This window comes from Oncorhynchus gorbuscha, linkage group LG02, assembly GCF_021184085.1.
Source record: "Oncorhynchus gorbuscha isolate QuinsamMale2020 ecotype Even-year linkage group LG02, OgorEven_v1.0, whole genome shotgun sequence".
In the NCBI taxonomy this organism is placed as follows: Eukaryota; Metazoa; Chordata; class Actinopteri; order Salmoniformes; family Salmonidae; genus Oncorhynchus; species Oncorhynchus gorbuscha.
Window position 1 is genome coordinate 62,660,826 of NC_060174.1, and position 22,762 is coordinate 62,683,587.

Consider the following 22,762-nt stretch of genomic DNA (forward strand, 5'->3'; position numbering starts at 1 on the left):
TTTGATTTACATTTGGTTGAATTGTCAACTAACGTGGATTCAACGAGAAATCAACAAATATAATATAGGTCATTGAATATAGGTTAAAAGTTGGGTGAAAAAAATGACACAATTCCCTTTAACAATTCCCTTAAATTTATTACTTTTGCTAATCCAATCAGTACTCCACGTTGATTCAACGTAAACACATGTATTTTGGGGGTTGAAATGATGTGGAAACAAAGCTGATTCAACCAGTTTTTGCCCAGTAGTTGTCTCGGAGGAAAAGAGGGAGAATACTACTTTGGCTACAGAACCTGGCTATGAAAAGTGTATCTAACCAACCTGGTCTCAACCTGCACATAAATCCGATACACTCCATTTACTATGATATGTTACGTTTCGTATGGTATGTATTAATTTGTGGATATTCATCACCCATTTCATCTGACATGTTACGAATTACAATTTGCATAATATATTGAACAAAAACATGCAACAATTTATTTGATTTTACTGAGTAACAATTCATGAGGAAATCAGTCAATTGAAATAAATAAATTAGGCCCTAATCTATGGATTTCACATGACTGAGAATACAGAGATGCAAAATGCAAAATAGGCCTCACAATGGGCCTCAGGATCTCATCACGGTGTATTTTTGCATTCAAATTGCCATAGATAAAATGCAATTGTGTTCGTTGTCCATAGCTTATGCCTGCCCATACCATAACCCGACCGCCACCAAGGGGCATTCTGTTCACAACATTGACATCAGCAAATTGCTCACCTACACAACGCCATACACATGGTCTGAGGTTGTGAGGCCCGATGGATGTACTGCCAAATTCTCTAAAACGACTTTGGAGGAGGCTTCTGGTAGAGAAATGAACATTCAATTCTCTGGCAATGACTCTGGAGGACATTCCTGCAGCATGCTCCCTCTAAACTTGAGACATCTGTGGCATTGTGTTGTGTGACAAAACTGCACATTTTAGAGTGGCCTTTTATTGTCCCCAGTACAAGGTGCACCTGTGTAATGTTCATGCAGCTTAATCAGCTTCTTGATATGCCACATCTGTCAGGTGGATGGATTATCTTGGCAAAGGAGAAATGTAAAGGTATGTAAACAAATTTGTGCATAACATTTTAAAGAGCTTTTTGTGCATATGGAACATTTCTGGGATCTTTTATTTGAGCTCATCAAACATGGGACCAACACTTTATATGTTGCATTAATATTTTCTTCAATATAATTGTGCTTATCATTGATAAGTTCTCATTCTCTCCAAAAACTCTTGTCCAGAATCTCTTCTCATTTTAGCCAACTGAAATGAAAAATGTTTTTCAGTTAGTTAGTTTTTTCTGGGTCTCCTTTGTCAATAATAGTCTTGCCAATTGCCACTTTTTCAATAGGGTTTTGACAAACATTTGAATGTGGCTGTTTGTGTGTTCACACGTGGCAAGAATTTTGTACATTCACTCTGCCAAAAGAATGCAGAGTTACAGTCACTACCCTTCTAGATCACTTAAAATCAGTCTAATCAGATCTTGTGTCTCTAAGTCTACTAGGCTAGCTAGTGCTAACCAACCTCTTTTGCCAATTAGCTTCAGCCTGCTGGTGTGCGACTGTGGCAAAATTGGTTTGACGTTGGATAGCATATCCCTGGGGCAATATATAATGTAAATGGGACAGTATTTTCAGTTAGTTGTCTAATGAAATGGTTATTAATATTTCTATATAGATTTCTATATTTTATAGTGGGTTTGAGGTTAAGAGCTATTAACCATTTAAAATATTGTCCCATGTACAGTGGATTCGGAAAGTATTCAGACCCCTTAACTTTTTCCACATTGTATTAGAGCCTTATTTAAAAAACGAATTGAATTGTTTTTTCCCCCTCATCAATCTACACATATTTCCCCATAACGACAAAGCAAAAACAGTTTTAGAAATGTTTGCAAAATCATTACATATAAAAAACTGAAAAATCACATTTACATAAGTCTTCAGACCCTTTACTCAGTACTTTGTTGAAGCATCTTTGGCAGCGATTACAGCCTCAAGTCTTCTTGAGTATGACGATACAAGCTTGGCACACATGTATTTGGGGAGATTTTCCCATTCTTCTCTGCAAATCCTCTCAAGCTCTGTCAGGTTGGATGAGGAGCGTTGCTGCACAGTTATTTCCAGGTCTCTCCAGAGATGTCAGATCGGGTTCAAGTCCGGGCTCTGGCTGGGCCACTGAAGGACATTGAGACTTGGCCAAAACCCACTTCTGTGTTGTCTTGGCTGTGCACTTATGTTCGTTGTCCTATTGGAAGGTGAACCTTCACACCAGTCTGAGGTCCTGAGAGCTCTGGAGCAGGTTTTCATCAAGGATCTCTCTGTACAATTTGCTCCGTTAATCTGCCACTCGATCCTGACTAGTCGATCCTGACTGCCGCTGAAAAACATTCCCACAGCATGATGCTGCCACCACCATGCATCACCATAGGGATGGTGCCAGGCTTCCTCCAGACGTGACACTTGGCATTCAGGCCCAAGATTTCAATCTTGGTTTCAACAGACCAGAGAATCTTGTTTCTCATAGTCCGAGAGGCAAACTTCAAGCGGCCTGTCATGTGCCCTTTACTGAAGAGTGGCTTCCGTCTGGCCACTATCATAAAGGCCTGATTGGTGGAGTGCTGCAAAGATGGTTGTCCTTCTGGAAGGTTCTTCCATCTCCAGATAGGAACTCTAGAGCTCTGTCAGAGTGACCATCAGGTTCTTGGTAACCTCCCCGAACACGGCCCTTCTCCCCCGATCGCTCAGGTTGGCCGGGCAGCCAGCTCTTGGAAGAGTCTTGGTGGTTCCAAACTTCTTCCATTTAAGAATGATGGAGGCCACTGTGTTCTTGAGGACCTTCAATGCTGCAGAAATGTTTTGGTACCCTTCCCCAGATCTGAGCCTCGACACAATTCTGTCTCGGAGCTCTACGGACAATCCCTTCAACCTCATGGCTTGGTTTTTTCTCTGACATGCACTGTCAACTGTGGGACCTTACATAGACAAGTGTGTGCCTTTCCAAATCATGTCCAATCAATTGAATTTACCACAGGTGGACTCCAATGAAGTTGAAGAAACATCTCAAGGATGATCAATGGAAAAAAGATGCACCTGAGCTCAGTTTCGAGTCTCACAGCAAAGGTTCTGAAAACGTACGTAAATAAGGTATTTCTGTTTTTTTGCTCTGCAATTATGAGGTATTGTGTGTAGATTGATGAGGGGTCTGAATACTTTCCGAATGCACTGTACATAACTATACCCCATAGGGCTATCTTATAGAAGGCCACAGTATGACTCATAAAACTCATAGAACCTAGCGGTCAAACAAGGAAATGGTTCCAATTTTTTTTCTCCACCATGCGTTTTTCCTATAGGGGATTTAAAAACACTTAAAATAAGCGCTGTGTTTCGTGCAGGCTTACACTGGCGTGACGTTTTGATAACCATGTAAATCTCTGTAAATAGACAGAACTCTGGTGAAATCAACAGTTTCGGCGTCATTATCCTTGGCACTGGCACCATAATGTAAAAATACGTAGAGTAAAATTAATCAGAGAAGGTGATGGTTGATAGACAAAATGGCTTCAGGTCAGTCAGTGTTGAGCGACTGGGAAAAGGCTACAGAAACAAGTGGGAACGACAGGAACTTATGTTATGAGTGTGGAGATGCACTGCCTCTACCTAAGCTGGAGGACACAGCCTTCTGTTTCGAACGTGTGGAATGGAATAGGAGATATAAAAAGGTGTCGAAGAGAGTGAGGAACGAAGAGTTTGAAATTGAGGACAATTGAGATATAAAGGGAAATGGGGTGTCGAAGAAAACTGTAGAAAAGAGTAAGAAGTAAATAGCTATTGACAAGAGAACCCCAATATATCCAATATAAAACTAAACTTTACCTTGGTGCCTATAACCAAACCATATACAGTTGAAGTCGGACGTTTACATACACTTAGGTTGGAGTCATTAAAACTCGTTTTTCAACCACTCCACAAATTTCTTGTTAACAAACTATAGTTTTGGCAAGTCGGTTAGGACATCTACTTTGTGCATGACACAAGTAATTTTTCCAACAATTGTTTACGAACAGATTCTTTTTTACTTATAATTCACTGTATCACAATTCTAGTGTTTACATGCACCAAGTTGACTGTGCCTCTAAACAGCTTGGAATATTCCTGAAAATGATGTAATGGCTTTAGAAGCTTCTGATAGGCTAATTGACATCATTCGAGTCAATTGGAGGTGCACATGTGGATGTATTTCAAGGCCTACCTTCAAACTCAGTGCCTCTTTGCTTGACATCATGGGAAAATCAAAAGAAGTCAGCCAAGACCTCAGAAACAAAATTGTAGACCTCCACAAGTCTGGTTAATTCCTTTGGAGCAATTTCCAAATGTCTGAAGGTGCCAAGTTCATCTGTACAAACAATAGTACGCAAGTATAAACACCATGGGACCACGCAGCTGTCATACCGCTCAGGAAGGAGACGCGTTCTGTCTCCTAGATATGAACGTTCTTTGGTGCGAAAAGTCCAAATCTATCCCAGAACAACAGCAAACGACCTTGTGAAGATGCTGTAGGATACAGGTACAAAAGTATCTATATCCACAGTAAAACGAGTCCTATATCGACATAAGATCATATATCGACATAAGATCTTTTTGGAGAAATGCCCTCTGGTCTGATGAAACAAAATAGAACTGTTTGGCCATAATGACCATCGTTATGTTTGTTGGAAAAAGGGGGACGCTTGCAAGCTGAAGAACACCATCCCAACTGTGAAGCACAGGGGTGGCAGCATCATGTTGTGGGGGTGATTTGCTGCAGGAGGGACTGGTGCACTTCACAAAATAGATGGCATAATAAGATGGCATAATAAGGGGGGAAAATTATGTGGATATATTGAAGCAACATCTCAAGACATCAGTCAGGAAGTAAAAGATTGGTCACAAATAGGTCTTCCAAATGGACAATGACCCCAAGCATACTTCCAAAGTTGTGGCAAAATGGCTTAAGGACAACAAAGTCAAGGTATTGGAGTGGCCATCACAAAGCCCTGTCCTAAATCCAATAGAACATTTGTGGGCAGAACTGAAGGAGGCCGACAAACCTGACTCAATTACACCAGCTCTGTCAGGAGGAATGGGACACAATTCACCCAACTTATTGTGGGAAGCTTGTGGAGAGCTACTCGAAACATTTGACCCAAGTTAAACAATTGAAAGGCAATGCTACTAAATACTAATTGAGTGTATGTATACTTCTGACTCACTGGGAATGTGATGAAAGAAATAAAAGCTGAAATAAATTGTTCTCTCTACTATTATTCTGACATTTCACATTCTTAAAATAAAGTGGTGATCCTAACTCACCTAAAACAGGGGATTTTTACTAGGATTAAATGTCTCAAATTTCGAGGAGCTGAAGAACAAACCTCACAGACAACCAGTACAGTAAGTTTAAATGTCATTTTATTCGACATTCTGGCATATAAGGAACATTTACACGATTTTGCATGTATTCATTTCAGGCTGTATATCCAATTAACTGTGCATTACAGCCTGATTAATCAGACTCACTCCCAAACGTGGTCGGCTGAGTTTTGGAATTTGGTGCGCCATAGTCAATTAGATAACCACAAACTTTTTAGTTGCCCAATATAATGACCTCTGCACTCCTTTTTAAAGAGGCTTTCCTTTCAGAATATAAGGTCTATAGAAGTTATACTATCTTTGTGAATGTCCTAAGAAATGTGATTGATTGCTTGCTAATAATCTCATAGACCAGACACTTGCTGCCAATGCGCAAACAGGGGACAAATTGTGCTTTCAAGACAACTGGGAACCAGAAAAACAACGAGGTCAAATCGTGACGTCGGTGATATTCAATGTCGGAGAAATCAGAGCTCTACTGCCGCATTCACGTCATGTCGGGAAATCCTAAATACGACCGTCCTATTGGTAAAAATGCACTTGAACGCCCCTCCAAATTTGAATTCTAACTATGAAACTTGGTTATAATCTCTGGTCCCACTGATGTGGCGCGGTTTATCTGTACTCCCGCAAAATCCCTCTAAAATCTAATCCGTTAGCCACTCACAGGTTATTGGCTTCCGATCCCGGTTCTGAAATTGCAATTTTACACGGCTGCCTATCGATGGGCTATCAGATTATGTGGTGCTAGTGCATGTAGTAGCCTACATCTTTGCTTCAATGGATACATGTTCATTTTTTGTTTGCTCGTCATTTTCTCATAAGCCTAACATTTATGTTTCAAGAAGCTATAGGCCTACGGTTTCGTAAAGCTGCTATTTAGAATGCTGTCTGGCGGTAATAATGTAGTAACTTGTTCAGTAATTAAAGTGGGACATTTAAAATTGCACATTGTAAAATGAATTTTCCATGCAACAGCATACTAATCAGTAACTAATATATATATATTTTAAGCCTATAGCCTACCTTGGCGGTCCTCGCGCTCTATCGCAGCTTGGATAGAAAGTATGTGTGGTCTAAAATCAGCCTTGATGCCAAATAATATAATCAGTCCACAATCAACACAACTGATTGTTTCATTTTACAGACAATGCAGTCTAGCCTATCCTTACATACATCCAGTCTTTAGCTGGTAGACTATTTATATGACGCATTTGAACTTGGACTCCACGCTGTCGGCTATCCGTCTCATCACTCGTAGACTTACCAGTGTTCACAGAAGGGGAGTCGATCTCTGTCACTATTCTCGAGAGGAGGAAGAGGAGCAAAGCCACTGTCATTACGGGGCCCGGGCAGTACTGCGAGGTTGCTAGTACTAGTTTCTACATAAGTAGGCCTACTCGTTTCCACCTGCCATGGTGTTTCGTTAGTCGAAGGAGGTGGTAGCTTTGCTGATGTGATTTGGCACAAGATTGATCCGATTCTTTTGGCGTTTTTTGTGCACCACTTGGTTTTGCCTTTTGTTTATCCATCTTGAACAACACACTCACTCTCCATCCCAGTCCCACCCGATTCACCTAACTTTTTTGAACGTGATAGCCAATTAGGTGAGGAAGCTGAAGAGGGCTGCCGCCGGCCCCTCTGAGAAATATTGTTTGTCTGACTCATCTACTACCATGTAGATTGGACAACAAACACTTCGCTTGCTACCTGTGGAAATGAAAAAGGAAGGTTACTGTCAACATTACAAATGTTTTTGACGTAGGCTAGGTGTGAGATGACAGGCGCCTGCATTATGGCCGTGGTGAAAAAAGTACCCAAATGTCATACTTGAGTAAAAGTAAAACTAACGATACCTTAATAGAAAATGACTCAAGTAAAAGCAAAAGTCACCCAGTAAAATCCAACTTGAGTAAAAGTCCAGTACTTTGTTTTAAATATACTTACGTATCAAAAGTAAAAGTATAAATAATTTCAAATTCCAAACTCATAGCCAGGGGCACGCTCCAACTCTCGGACATAATTTACAAACGAAGCATGTATTTAGCGAGTCCGCCAGATCAGAGGCAGTAGGGATGACCTGGGATGTTCTCTCGATAAGTGTGTGAATTAGACAATTTTTTCTTGCTAAACATTCCAAATGTAACAAGTACTTTTGGGTGTCAGGGAAAATGTATGGCGTAAAAAGTACATAGTTTTCTTTATGAATGTAGTAAAGTAAAAGTTGTAAAAATATAAAATGGTAAATTAAAGTATAGATACACCAAAAAAAACATTAAGTAGTACTTTCAAGTTTTTTACTCAAGTACTTTACACCACTGCATTTAGGGGACTGCAGGGTTTTTCGCTACACCAGTGTCAAGACTCCAATTTTTACCACACGCTGAACTCTGACGTCACACACACCAATGAAAATGGCCGCGGATTCGTCTGTCAATAGTGAGAATGGTTCTTGCGTTCCTTCCAAGCACATGACCGCTCCAAGTATTTCCTCCGATCACAATGACAAGATGTGAAAGTGACACAGGTTGATCCCCTAGTTTCTGGGAACTCTGGTAAGAAGCACTGAGTGGGGGGAAAAAACGTTTTGAATGGTCATCCAACTCGGAATTCCAAGTCGGATGACCATTCAAAACGTTTTCCCCCCCACTCAGTGCTTCTTTTTACCAGATTTCCCAGTTGTCGGAACACATTGAAATCAAATGTCGGAGATTGCCAAGTTCTCAGTTGTCTTGAACAATGCAGAAATGACTTTGATGAGGAGGATGCTACACCTGAAAACCTTTGGGGGTGAGAGAAGATGGCTGCATTTAACCGGCTCCTGAAAACATGTAATTTTAAACAATTCCTAATCTGATTTTTGAAGTGCTATTTTGGGGCGGCAGGTAGCGCAGCGGTTAGAGCGTCGGGCCAGTAAACCGGAAGGTTGCCGGATCGAATCCCCGAGTTTACAAGATACCTTGTTCTGAACAAGGCAGCTAACCAACCCACTGTTCCCCGGTAGGTCGTCATTATAAGCAACAATGTATTCTTAATTAACTGACTAGTTAAAAAAAAAATGAAAACCATCATCCTTGTAGTCTTTTCAAATAGGCTACAACCAGCAGATGGTGCAATTGGTTAAAGCAATATGTTGTGCTGTGATGGACCTTGAGGAGTGATGCATCCAGAAAGACACGTTCCTTGCTGATGTCAGATTTTAGGTATTTTACGTATCAGCTAACCACCACACATTATAGCAATCTGTCGGTCGATAGCCTCTGCCAAGTCTCCAACAACCAGATGGTCCGGTTTTCTGGACAAATATTAAAAGAGTGCTTTTGGACTTTTACAAGGCGACATTCCATCTTAACTACACATGTACTCATTTTTTCCCCTTCTCGACAAGACCAGTATGTAGTGAATCTAGTTTCAGTCGATGACGCGGCACGCAACCATTGGTTGACGCATGCAACGTCTGAGCAGGGTAACGCGAACAATGACTTCAGTATATGGGAAACAGCAGCTCTTTACATCAAGGTATAGGAGTGGTTTACAGTAGACTGGCTGTAAGTCTACTGGACAATTGCCCGTTGTTTGAATTTAAATGGTATCATCATTGTTTTCTAAATCGATGTATTTGTTTTTGGCTTAAACCTATCCATATAATTTTACTGATCTGATGAGACTAAATAAGACAAATTGCAGATATGGATAAAGACATTTTTGTGAGAAAAAAAACTACCTTCATTTACAGGCCAAAGGGTTTGACCACCAGAGAGTGCTATTCACTTGGATTTGAAACTTGGAAGTGGGGCAATTGTGTAAGCTAGATATTGGCATCTCTGAAGACAACTGTCAATGTATCTTTTTCTATATGTTAGTGTTTCGTTGGTTAGTTTGGTGTTTGAGAACGCGATAGAGGGATTATTATGGGATGAAGGGGACAAATATGGTCTGAAGAGGACTAGACTTTTATGGGGGGGAGGAGCTATGTATTCAGGGGAGGTGGAGTGCGAGAGCTTTTGAAAAATAAGAAAAGAGGAGATAGTTTGCGGAGGAGAAATGTGACAAGTAAAAGCAAAATGTGCAATTGGATTGTTTATAAAAAATAAATAAAAAATATTTTTGAATAGCAATCAAATTGCACAATCCAGGCAATAGAAACATGGTTTTCTAACAGCAGCTGGTTTTGATCTCTATTTCTGTTCAACAGGATGCTGTTACTTCTTTTCCAGCTAGCTTGGCTGAGCTCTGTTTCCTGACTCCCCCCCCCCCTACCACCACCACCAAGATAATTATTGTGTGTGTGTCTTACAGAGCGGGAGATAGAGTGAGAGACAGTTCATGGAATGCTGTGATGTCATCAGCTCAGTCCTACACAAAGGCAAGGAGGAGGACACAGAAGCACACTCACTCTCCCGAGTAGTTACTCTGCCGTGGAGCGTCTGCACCCCACTGTGAGTACATCCTCCTTAAACAACACATCCTTTCTCGCACACGTTCTGCCGAATTCTCTTTCACTGACTCACTCGCTTCTCTTCTTTTTGTAATTTTTTCCCCCCCCACCACCAAGTGTTGAGTTTAAACCAATCTGTTTCCCAGCAGTGACAGTTCTCAGTCTACCTTTGTCTCCCTCCAAATGTTGATTGTCCTGTTTCCATTGTTAATATGACCACCATGCCTAGTGAAGTCCTTTCAGCCCCTCTGCTAGCGTAGCGTTCTACTCACGCTGTCCTGGGATGTGACCCTGCATTTTGGTTACAGCCCAACAACGAGCGTGTTAAAATGGAGCAGCCATCTCATGGGAGTTTGGAAGAAGAAGACAAAAAAGAAGGGCGGTTGGAAAGGGGGGTGGGGTGGGGGTGGGGGGGTTACTGACGGCAGAAAAAAATGCCCCATTCCTTTGGAATCTCCTCCCATCCAGGGCCAGACAGTCGCTCTCAGAGCCCTGCCCATGGCTTGGGTGAGGAAGCCAGGGTTTGAACTCTATCATTCGTCTGAAGAAGGGAAAGGAGATCGCTGTGATTTCCTATGCATTGAAAAAGAAGGCAATGAGCAGTTGCATCTTAAGAGGAGAAGAGACAAAGGGGAAAAAGTAAGAAAATAAATCAAAAGACAAGGAAGGACAAGTGGCTAGGAGCACTTAACAGCAGCATGATTAGCATACAGCAGGGAGTGCCAGTCATCTACAGTGCTGACAGAGGTTGTGATGTGTAATTTTCCCTGATGCAGATTCACCCAGCCATGGCTGCCTGATGAGGACTGAGGACGACTGACGTGTGTGTGTGTGGAGGGAGGAGGGAGTGTCAGTGCAGAGGACGTCAGAGGAAGCTGTCTACAGCTTGTGTATGTGACAGAGGAGGCTCGATCTTCTCTTCTCCTTCTCCTCATGAAGCTTGTTTAGAAGCCAACACGTCTTCAGGAAACTGTCGACCCAAGGAGTCCGGACAGTACCCATCCACACCCTGCTAGACTGGGCAACCTGCCGGAACAGCCCTTACCGCCTTACCCCTCCACCTCCATCCCGCCGCCACCATGCTGCAGCAGATACTAAAGGACATGTACATCGATCCTGATGTGCTGGAGGCCCTGAGCGAGGACCAGAAGAAGACCTTGTTCCTGAAGATGAGACAGGAGCAGGTGCGGCGTTGGAAGGAACGCGAGGAGAAAGAAGACCATAGACCAAAGCTGAGTACAGGTACTCATTTCATTCCTCCCTACCTCTTCTGCTTGCCTCTCCTGCTACATCTTCACATACAGGGTCTGTGTGACTGGAGGCTGTGTAACTTTTTGTTGTTGTTGCTGAAAAAAAAAAAAAAGTATCGTTATCTGCTTATGAAATAAGTCTACAAACACGTTTCTTTGAAACCTAACCCCCTTTGGTCTTTCTAAAGGCAGACACATCGGGCAAGTCTCAGACATGTTGGTGTGTTTTTGTTGTTGCTGTGAATGAACTAATAGGGAGCTGCCTTGTGAAGTTGAGCTGCAAGCATGTGGCTTACCTCTGAGAAACATCCTGTGGTGTGCTTTAGGCTACTGCCAATGTATTCTGTATCAGTCACTTTTTTGTCTGTTGTTGGCAGGCCCTCTGTATGTGGGTCTGTGTCTGCCTGCGAGTAGGTTACACACGTTGTTTCAATGAGATGGCATTACCTGTTTATGTTATGAGTGTCAGCAGGGCTAAGAGAGTAGCTAATGGCTGGAGAGACTACTTGTCTTTTTGTTAAATCACTACCTGCAGTTTCTCACCAGTGGCACCATTTAGCAGCACAATAGGAACACTGGAGGGTATGTGGAAGTGGCTCGGCCTCATGTAGCATCACCGGGGTGAGAGAAATAGGTCTTCAACTCAGGTTTCTAGTATTTGTATTTATTATGGATTGCCATTAGCTGCTGCCAACGCAGCAGCTACTCTTCCCGGGGTCTAGCAAAATTAAGGCAGTTATACATTTGAAAAACATTGCAATACATCCATAACAGATTTCACAACATATTAAGTGTGTGCCCCCAGGCCTCAACTCTAATACCACTTATCTATAAAACAAAATCAATGTGTACATGTTTGTGTATAGTGCGTATGTTATCGTGTGTTTGTACGCATGTGTCCATGTTTGTGATGCTTCACAGTCCCCGCTGTTCCATACAGCGTATTTTTATCTGCTTTTTAAATCAAATTTTACCGCTGGCATGAGTTACTTGATTGTGTAATAGAGTTCCATGTAGTCATGGATCAATGTTGTACTGTGTGCCGCCCATAGTCTGTTTTGGACTTGGGGACTGTGAAGAGACCTCTGGTGTATGTCTTGTGGGGTATGCATGGGTGTCTGAGCTGTGTGCCAGTAGTTTAGACAGACAGCTCGGTGCATTTAACATGTCAATACCTCTCCTAAATACAAGTAGTGATGAAGTCAATGTCTCCTCCACTTTGAGCCAGGAGAGATTGGCATGCATATCATTAATGTTAGCTCTCTGTGTATATCCAAGGGCCAGCCGTGCTGCCCTGTTCTGAGGAAAATTGCAATTGTCTAAGTCCCTCTTTGTGGCACCTGACCACACGACTGAACAGTAGTCCAGGTGCGACAAAACTAGGGCCTGTAGAACCTGCCCTGTTGATAGTGCTGTTGTTAATGCAGTGCTTGGGGGCCTCCCGGGTGCCACCAGAGACTCTAGGTTCGCGCCCAGGCTCTGTCGTAACCGGCCGCGACCATGAGGTCCATGGGGCGACGCACAATTGGCATAGAGTTGAAAAAATGAAAAAAAATATTTAAAATAATGCAGCGCTTAATTACAGACAGACTTCTCCCCATCCTAGCTACTATTGTATCAATATGTTTTGACCATTTACAATCCAGGGTTACTCCAAGCAGTTTAGTTCCCTCAACTTGCTTCATTTCCACATTCTTCATTACAAGATTTAGTTAAGGTTCAGGGTTTAGTGTATGATTTGTCCCAAATACAATGCTTTTAGTTGTTCAAATATTTAGGACTAACTTATTCCTTGCCACCCATTCTGAAGATAACTGCAGCTCTTTGTTAAGTGTTGCTGTGGTAGCTGACGTGTATGGTGTTGAGTCATCCGCATACATGAACACACTGGCTTTACTCAAAGCCAGAGGCATGTCGTTAGTAAAGATTCAAAAAGGTAGAGGGGCCTAGACAGCTGCCTTGGGGAATTCCTGATTCTTACCTGGATTTTGTTGGAGAGGCTTCCATTAAAGAATCCCGTTTGTGTTCTGTTAGACAGGTAACTCTATCCACAATATAGCAGGGATTGTAAAGCCATAACACATACATTTTTCCAGTAACAGACTATGATCTATAATGTCAAAAGCTGCACTGAAGTCTAGCAAAACAGCCCCCACAATCTTTTTATCATTAATTTCTCTCAGGTAATTAATTATAAGTCATTTGTGTAAGTGCTGTGCTTGTTGAATGTCCTTCCATATAAGCATGCTGAAAGTCTGTTGTCAATTTGTTTACTGAAAAATAGCATTGTATCTGGTCAAACACAATTTCTTCCAAAAGTTTAGTAAGGGTTGATAACAGGCTGATTGGTCGGCTATTTGAGCCAGTTAAGGTCATTTTACTGTTCTTAGGTAGGGGAATAACTTTTGCTTCCCTCCAGGCCTGAGGGCACACACTTTTTAGTAGGCTTAAATTGAAGATATGGGAGTGGCAATATCATACGCTATTAGCCTCAGTAATATTCCATCCAGGTTGTCAGTCCCTGGTGTCTTGTCATTGTTGATTGACAATAGTTTTTTCATCTCTTCCATACTTACTTTACCGAAATAAAAATGACAATGCTTTTCTTTCATAATTTGGTCAGATATACTTGGATGTGTAGTGTCAGCGTTTGTTGCTGGCATGTCATGCCTAAGTTTGCAAATCTTGCCAATTAAAAAATCATTCAAGTAGTTGGCAATAACAGTGGGATTTGTGATGAATGAGCCATCGGATTCAATAAATGATGGAGCGGAATTAGTCTTTTCCCAAAATGTCATTTAGGTTGCGCCAAAGATTTTTACTATTATTCTTTATGTTGTTTATCTTTGTTTCATAGTGTAGTAGTTTCTTCTTTTTAAATTCAATTTAGTCACATGATTTCTCAATTAGCCAGACCTATTTGATATCTCTTTTTTCTCATCCATCTCAACCATAACATTTTACAATTCCTCATAAATCCATGGGGATTTAACCTTTTTTACAGTCATTTTCTTAATGGCTGCGTTCTTATTAGTAACTGTGATAAGCAATTTAATAAATTTGTGAAGTGCAGCGTCTGGTTGCTTGTCATTACACACCACGGACCAACAAATATTCTTCACATCACGACAACCCTTTTAATCAATACAATCACTGCAACACTTTTATCCACAATATTAGTCTCAGCCTTTGGAACTTTGGTTTTCCTAGCTGTGGCTACTATAATGTTGACACTACATTAGATGGATCTGGATACTGCTTTCAAACAAATATCTGCAGCAATATTAAATATATGATCAATACATGTCGATGATTTCATTCCTGTACTGTTTGTAACTACCCTGGTAGATTGATAACCTGAACCACGTTGCAGGCACTAGTTACAGTTTGAAGCTTTCTCTTGAGTGGGCAGCCTGATGAAAGCCAGTCAATATTTAAATCTCCCAGGAAGTGTACCTCTCAATTGATATCACATACGTTATCAAGAATTTCACACACGTTATCCAGATACTGACTGTTAGCACTTGATGGTCTATAGCAGGTTCCCACAAGGCTTTAGGTGAGGCAGATGAACCTGTAGTCATATTACTTCAACAGTATTTAACATGAGATCCTATCTAAGCTTTACAGGAATGTGGTTCTGAATATAAACAGCCACACCTCCACCTTTGGCATTTCTGTCTTAATTGTAGATTTTATAAACATGTATTGCTACCACTGTATTATCTAAGTGAGTTTCAGAGATTGTCAGAATATGAATGTCATCTGTTACTAGCAAATTATTGTTTCTTAAGCTACATATGTTATCGCGGGCTATTTTTAACATTTTTCTGGGATGCTTGATTGTTTTCATTGCTTTACTGGGAAGCTTAGCAGAGGTAGCAATGCTCAGGTTATTTATTAGTGCAGGGTGAGCTGCACACAGGGGACTTCCTACTAGAGCACACCACCACAGTGCTAACAGTATAACTCTGGTTCATAGACATATGATTACTGCATACAACAGCTGTAGGATCAGCAGAGGCATCCAGGGCAGTAAGATGGACATACATTAGGTTACTTAAATTGTCATCCTGCTTCAGAAAAATGTACATTATCCTAGGGGAGTTGGACGATATCTCAGTGACACAATGGCAGGGATTAAATGAGCTAAACTTGGGTAATTTAAGTCATTGTCTCAACACAGCCTTATAATGCTGTGAAGGTGGATCCCATCCTCCTTATAAAACAAACTTTGTTTCCAGAAGGTATCAAAATGGTCAATAAATGTTCCATCCACAGAGCTGCAATGGTATCGTAGCCAGTTATGGAGGGCTAACAGTCTGCTGAAATGTTCAATGCCACGATTTAGAGAGGGTATGGTGTTTGTTGGTGTCAAGACGAGACCCAATCAGTTCTGTTCTGAGCTGCCCTTAATAATGTTGTTTGACCCCACATGAACCATGACAGCATCAGCCCCTGTTGACTTTCTCACAGCCTTGGGAATCAACCTGGTGATATCCTGAACTTTGACCCCAGGAAAACACAAAGTCTTTGCCCTAGGTACAGATGTATGCATCACCATTGAACTCCCTATCACAATAGCCGGAATGATGCGGCCTCTGCCACGTCTCGAGGCAGATTGCGAGGCCAGAGCCACAGAACTCGCCTGAGAAGAGGGCTGTTGAGACGGCGGCTGCGTGCAGGCCACAACAGCCCAGGCGGTTGATTGACTAGGACAGGGAGAAGTAGCTGGAGGGGCATCCACAGCCATGGAGGGAACCCCCCCCCCCCCCCCCCCAAGCCCCCGGCAGAAGACAGCTGGTATAGGGGCTCAAAGCGATTTGAGTCTTAAGTCCAGAGGTGGGGGGCAAAAGGCAGGCGCCCCGAGAACGATTCCTCTCCTTCTTTCTGGTTCTGACACACATCCATTTACGCTCACCTGGAGTCGAACGATGAGCAGCCATTTCCTGATTCTAGCTAGTAGAGGGGTGCAGTGGCGGAAATGTATCATAATTCGGGAAGGTCCCATTAGGATCCTGTTGGATGTTTTGATAGGAAGCATTTAAAGATGCCAGTAGTCTCATAGAATCCTTATTCAGGTCAAGGCGCCTGGTCAACTGTTTAATTTCTTCATGAAGAGTAGTCATCCTTTTTTTAAAACTGCACCAAGTTCAATACATTTTTCACGAAATGAAGGTACCCATCTGACCTTTCCAGTCACTTCCAATAGCAACTATGTCTGAAAGAGTAGGCCTACTGCCAGATCAGGATGTGACGGTGCGATCTCTTTTGAGGAAATGACATACTTATAGCTGACTTGCCCTTAATTGATTGAATTGTTGGTTCACTAATCAATCGTTTTTTTAAAGGGGCATTATCAGTGAACACAGCCCATCTGAGCGTAAGCTGTCCACCCACTAGACACACACGCAACAAACAGTTGAAACAGGCGTAATGCTGAATCTGATGCACTCAAGCAGAATAGGTCTGGCTGCTTTTCCTCGTGTGTGTGTGTGTGTGTGTGTGTGTGTGTGTGTGTGTGTGTGTGTGTGTACAATGCCCTGATTATAGATCATCTTGTTTCCAGTGAAGCACTAGTGTGTGCGAGGGAGAGGCAGGCTGATATCTGGAATGTGTGTGCGTGTGTCGGAAAAACAGATAACAGATTAAAATAGGAACACGCGATAGACAGAAATACTCTGTGAAACTGCCACTATATTTTGTACCTCTATGTTAGAGAGGGAATCACGTTTTCTTGTATTGTGCAGATGGATCATTACATGCATAGCTACAAATAGAAAGAGGCAGGCCCCTAATTCAAGCCTGAAACTGGTTTGGTTGTACTGCAGAATCTTGCCCGTCTGCTTTTTATTTCTGTAGGTAGCCAGTCCCTGTATGAGAAATCTGTGTCGTAATGACTCTGTTCACAATGTACTTTCCCTTGGCATTCCACCGAGAGAATCTGAGATCACAAGACAACAACCCCAGAGCTTTTACTTGGGAAGTTTGGTCGAGAGCGATTTGTAACAGTGGATGAAAACGAGTCTCTGTGATGGCTGGCTGTAGGTCACTGTAGCACATGGCAGGTTGTGCATTGATTCTGGAACTCTTTTCTTGGCTGCAGTTGACCACAATGTACTGATTATCAACCGACTGAATGTCAGACAGGGAAGGCGGGAGAACATAGGCCTCTCTATCTGCTAACTACCAGGGCAGCTGTTCCTACAAGTCAATGCCCCCCCCCCCCCTCCCGGATGCACACTGCGGTGTTACACACACACACTCCCCAATACGGTGTTACATACACACACACTCCCCAATACGGTGTTACAAACACACACTCCCCAATACGGTGTTACAAACACACACTCCCCAATACGGTGTTACAAACACACACTCCCCAATACGGTGTTACAAACACACACTCCCCAATACGGTGTTACAAACACACACTCCCCAATACGGTGTTACAAACACACACTCCCCAATACGGTGTTACAAACACACACTCCCCAATACGGTGTTACACAAACACACACTCCCCAATACGGTGTTACACAAACACACACTCCCCAATACGGTGTTACACAAACACACACTCCCCAATACGGTGTTACATACACACACTCCCCAATACGGTGTTACATACACACACTCCCCAATACGGTGTTACACAAACACACACTCCCCAATACGGTGTTACAAACACACACTCCCCAATACGGTGTTACAAACACACACTCCCCAATACGGTGTTACAAACACACACTCCCCAATACGGTGTTACAAACACACACTCCCCAATACGGTGTTACAAACACACACTCCCCAATACGGTGTTACACAAACACACACTCCCCAATACGGTGTTACACAAACACACACTCCCCAATACGGTGTTACACAAACACACACTCCCCAATACGGTGTTACATACACACACTCCCCAATACACGCTGCGGTGTTACACACACACACACTCCCCGATACACGCTGAGGTGTTACACAAACACACACTCCCCGATACACGCTCCGTGTTACACACACTGGACAATAGAGTTAGAGATCCTTTCATCTCGTAGTCACAGTTCACTTTGCAACACAAAGTGTTTGGAGACAGTAGCAGACCTAGTTTTGTGTTTCTTAGTGTGAAGCAGAGGAAATGGTGGTCTGTTACAAGCACAGGACCCAGGTGTCTGTGCAAAGCAGGAAGTGACTCCAGGCCCACTGGCCCCTTCCTTCCAAATATCAGCTGTGAACACAGCAGGAAGCATGCAGGACAAGCATTGTGGAGAACAAAAAGACAACATATGGCTGGGGGGAAAAAATGAAAAAAAGGTTTTGTGTTTTTCATCTGTTCAGTTATATTTACCATTTTAGTTCGGCGTGTAATATACTGTAGTTAATGTGTTGTTGAATGTTTGTGTAACTATATATATATGTAGCGTGTATGTGTACATCGGTATAATGTGTAGCATGTAGGCTACATGACTCGTGCTGTTATGACCGTTTTTCCGTACATCGTATGTGGTCCTGTGTGTGGTTAGGTCCGTTTTTGGTTTGTGTCTGAGCTTTGAGTACAGAACGTGGCAGACTGGTGACGTTCGCTAGTGGCAGATGATAGACTGCAGTGCAGGGCGGGGCGTCTTATTGCCACAGTAACTAGGCCCGCGGTGATCCCTGAACGCGTCACAGATATGCAGATCTCAGGGATATAGTGCGTGCTAAATCAGAAATGCCACTGTACAAGGAACATGACTTAGGCCCCGGGTTTATGAGGGTCTCAGAACAGAGAGGGTGTGATGTGAGTCAAGGCGCCAAGGAGTATTGGGTTCCACGAGTCCAGAGCACAAGTTTGACAAGTGTTTTGTTGTCTGTAGTTGGTGTCTTGCGTTTTGAGAGAATTGTCTGTTTGCCTAGCTAGTATGTTTTGACTTGCCTGGGCTGAGTTCAGGGCATGTCATCGTGGTTTGCCCCAGTGGAATTCCCTGCATTTGCCACAGGACAGGCTGGCAGAACCAGTTCACTGGTAATCTACTCTGGAGGGGTGCCTCCCCTTCTTTTCAACCAAAACCCTCACGATTACGAAAGCCTCATTGAGGACATTCAAGTTTTTTTTTTCTCATTTTGTAGCAATCACAATACATACAGAAAACAACATCAGAATAGCAAAGGATATTTACAAGGCAACTAGGCTGGATAGCTGCCTCTACTGATCGTGTGTGTTTTGTGTGTGTGTGTGCTGCTTTCTTTCCACGAAGGAACATTTCTCAGTCTTAACCCAATGTAACCACGTCGTAGTATTCAATGATTCGGTTGCTTTTCTCTGCCCCCCCCCCCCCCCCCATCTGCTCTACTGCTGTCCATATATAGAACCCATCAATGTCTATTTGCCACAGAAACATAAATATGACAAATCTTGGTTTTCCTCATCCTCGGTGTGTTTTGTGTCCCCTGTAGCCAACCGTAAGAATGTGAGCTGGTTGCTGGGCAGGGACGGTGATGTGGCGGTCATGGTGATTGGAGAGGTGGACGAGCTGAAGACCTCTAAACTCATCTGTTCTGGGCCCGTGGAGAGGAAAGCACCACCAAGCCTGCACAATAACACACGGTACGGACACGTCAGCAATACCAGCAGTGTTAAAAACATTTTTTTACCTGCAGTTCTGTGGAGTTGTAATAGTCCATATCAAATTGAGTAGGAGGTTGGTTTTTTGGGGTTTTCCATTTTCTATCACCCCTGTTTTGATTATCCTGTCTGGTCCGTCTGTAGCCACCAGACAACCCCCCCGAAGAGCAACCTGGTAAACAGACCAGTCTCAGAATCTGTCAGAACTGGGAGAGAGAGCCTGCTTCCCAAAACACAGCCAGGGATACAGCTCAATTTAAAGGTGAGTGTGTGTGTGTGTGTGTGTGTGTGTGTGTGTGTGTGTGTGTGTGTGTGTGTGTGTGTGTGTGTGTGTGTGTGTGTGTGTGTGTGTGTGTGTGTGTGTGTGTGTGTGTGTGAGAGAGAGACCTTCCTGTTGCTGTCATTAATCTCGGACACAGCTGAGGGCCAGTGAGACGAGGGAGAGTCATTGCTCAGCAGCCAAATAAATCACCCCTTCTATCTCTCCCTCTCCTGACTGTTCCCTTACTCCATCCCTCCCTCTTCTACTCCCCATTGTTACCTCCAACACTCTGCAGAACACCTCTCTCCCTTGCTCTTCTCTTTCCAGCTCAACCACATCCTATCCATCCCTCTCCTCCCTATTGCATTCGTCTTTCACGCTGGCTGGGAGTTAGTGGAGGCTGGTGAGGGGAGGACGGCCGGAACGGGGTAAATGGAATGGCATCACACACCTGGAAACCATGTGTTTGATGTATTTAATACCATTGCGCTCCAGCCATTACCACGAGCCCGTCCTCCCCAATTAAGGTGCCACCAACCTCCTGTGCTGTCCCTAGTGTGTGCATGTGCCACCCCTGTGTGTTTGTTGTGTAAATCTATATGTACATTAAGTATTTTAATTGTGTAGGAGGGGGACTGATTGGGGGGGGGGGTTATTATGTGTTATAGTAAACCCTGCATATTTGGTTTGACCCTAGATATTTGAACCGAACCATGAAATTGAGAAGCGTGCCTGTGTCACAAGTATATTGTGTGTGTGGTAGGGCAGGTTACCTCCGTTTTCACGCCATCTTAAAAAGAGGGAGAAGATTTTCAGCGTCGTCATGGCAACCTGTTTGCACATAGCGAGCGCAGGCCCGGGTGGACACTCCATCTTGCCTGTAGAGCATACCAGTGCCCATCCCAGGCACCCATGGGCTGGTACCGCAAACAAGAACGTCGGAAATGTTTCGAGAATGGTCCCGGATAAGCACAAGGAAATTAATCTAAATGTATAGGCCTTGTGCAGGCCTACAGTGTGCTTACGCTATATACATCTGCTGCACGCCCATAGCAGGTTCCCGTCCGAGAAAGTCAAGTGCGTTTGAAATTCGGTCATACCAACTGACCTGTTTCCTGCTTTTCCAACAGGAGAACACTGAGGAAGTGAGGACATTGCCCCCTCTACAGGTATGGTTATGTACTGCACATATCACTGCTTTGTCTGTCAGCTCAGAAGCTATGAGTTGCCCATTTAATGTTTGTGTGTTCAACCCACAGGTGTCAGTGGGCGAGCAGCAGCCACCTGCAGCACTGGACAAAGTAAGCATCACATAAACACGTTTGTGAGTTTGGCTTCTGTAAATCAGAGTTTGCCCATTATGCACATTGAGGACATTTTGTTTATGCTTTGATCAAGGTAGGTATGCAGCGACGTTAAAGATACACCAGTGTGTTTAATAGTAGTTTGATTCAGTAGTCTGATGCCGTATTAATACTGAATCAAACGACGACTACTATTAATGCACCTGTTCTGTTGGTAGTCATTTAAAAGAAAAATGCTACGTTCATTTAACACAGAGTTTAGGTATGTATAACGCCGTGCGCGGTTGTAGAGTACTAGGTTGGGTTATTCCCTGGGTTGTGGGGGGCGAGCCATTTGATCGTCACTTCCCTGAACAGCGACGATGACGATGTCATCTGTGGCGTATAATCAAGTGTCGTGTAAAGAAAGACGGGAAAGCACGGCCTTAATCCCCTAGTATTCCTGGCTGGGTGTGTGGGGTTGAGAAGGCAACACGTGTGTCATTGTCTCCGCGGTGCTAGTAAGTGGCAGGTTTCAGCACGAATAGCCATGACACAGACGTGGATGGTTCGAATTTCAAAACACTTGCTCAAATATCCTGGCTAAGTGTGGTTTGCATTTCACTAATCCACCCTTTCGGCTCTCCTTAAATATGGCTTGAATAGGTCTGACTCTTCTGGGCACCCACGCCCCTTCTCTATCTCTCACTCACTCACTCTTTCCCTCGTTCCAGGGTGTGGAGGTTAGGCCAGCTGTCCCTTCACTCTCAGCCTCTCTCCAGATCCTCTTTCTCCCAGCTCTCTCTGTCTCTCTCTCCGTTCCAGCTGCTCCTGGCCTGGCCTGGCCTGGCCGCCTCACCCCTCATACGTCTCTCTGGGGGAGCAGCTGAACTGTAGCAGCCCTCCAGGATGTATGTCATTGCTCTCTACCACATGCTGCAATGGGACTGGGTTGGGGTGGGGTGGAATGAAGGGTGTTTCTGAGTGATTGTTTCGTTTTTGTGTTCTTTTTGTTTGTGTGTGTGTGTGTGCGTGTGTGCATGCAGGCTGTATCACAACCGGCCGTGATTGGTAGTCCCATAGGGCGGTGCACAATTGGCCCAGCGCCGTCCGGGTTTGGCCGGTGTCGGCCGTCGTTGTAAATCAGAATTTGTTCTTAAATGACTTGCCGAGTTAAATAAAGGTAAAATAAATGTGTATGAGGAGCGGAATCGCTGGAGCTTGGTTTCTGGTCTCCTCTGGAGCAGATGGTTGATCAGGGTATTAAAACGCCAGAGACAGGGGAGGGTTTCAGTCACAGATGGATGGGATTGTGGGATTGTCTCCTGAGGTTTGCGCAGGGGAGATCTCCTTCCATCTCGTCGCCTACTGCACGCAGCCAAGCCGAACCGCAGGAGAAAACTCTATCACTCCGTTCATGCATCCTTACACAAGACTCCTCCCAAACACACCGCTGC

At 43.5% G+C, this 22,762-nt stretch overlaps 1 protein-coding gene across 4 annotated transcripts in view; it reads left to right on the forward strand.

Moving 5' to 3' along the window:
- Positions 1-8,128: 8,128 nt before the first annotated feature.
- LOC124006334 (mucin-2-like) overlaps positions 8,129-22,762 on the forward strand; it is a 28,551-nt gene continuing 13,917 nt past the window's right edge. Inside the window, exons 1-7 of one of the 4 annotated variants that reach the window (XM_046316300.1) lie at positions 8,129-8,292; positions 9,761-9,900; positions 10,676-11,141; positions 19,592-19,742; positions 19,905-20,022; positions 21,153-21,191; positions 21,282-21,323. In XM_046316300.1, coding sequence (XP_046172256.1) covers positions 10,979-11,141; positions 19,592-19,742; positions 19,905-20,022; positions 21,153-21,191; positions 21,282-21,323 — 513 coding nt within the window. In that variant the 5' untranslated portion in view covers positions 8,129-8,292; positions 9,761-9,900; positions 10,676-10,978. Of the gene's footprint in view, positions 8,293-8,411; positions 8,462-9,760; positions 9,901-10,384; positions 11,142-19,591; positions 19,743-19,904; positions 20,023-21,152; positions 21,192-21,281; positions 21,324-22,762 lie in introns of those variants that run through there. The other 3 variants (XM_046316307.1, XM_046316323.1, XM_046316317.1) reach the window with 3 other exon arrangements.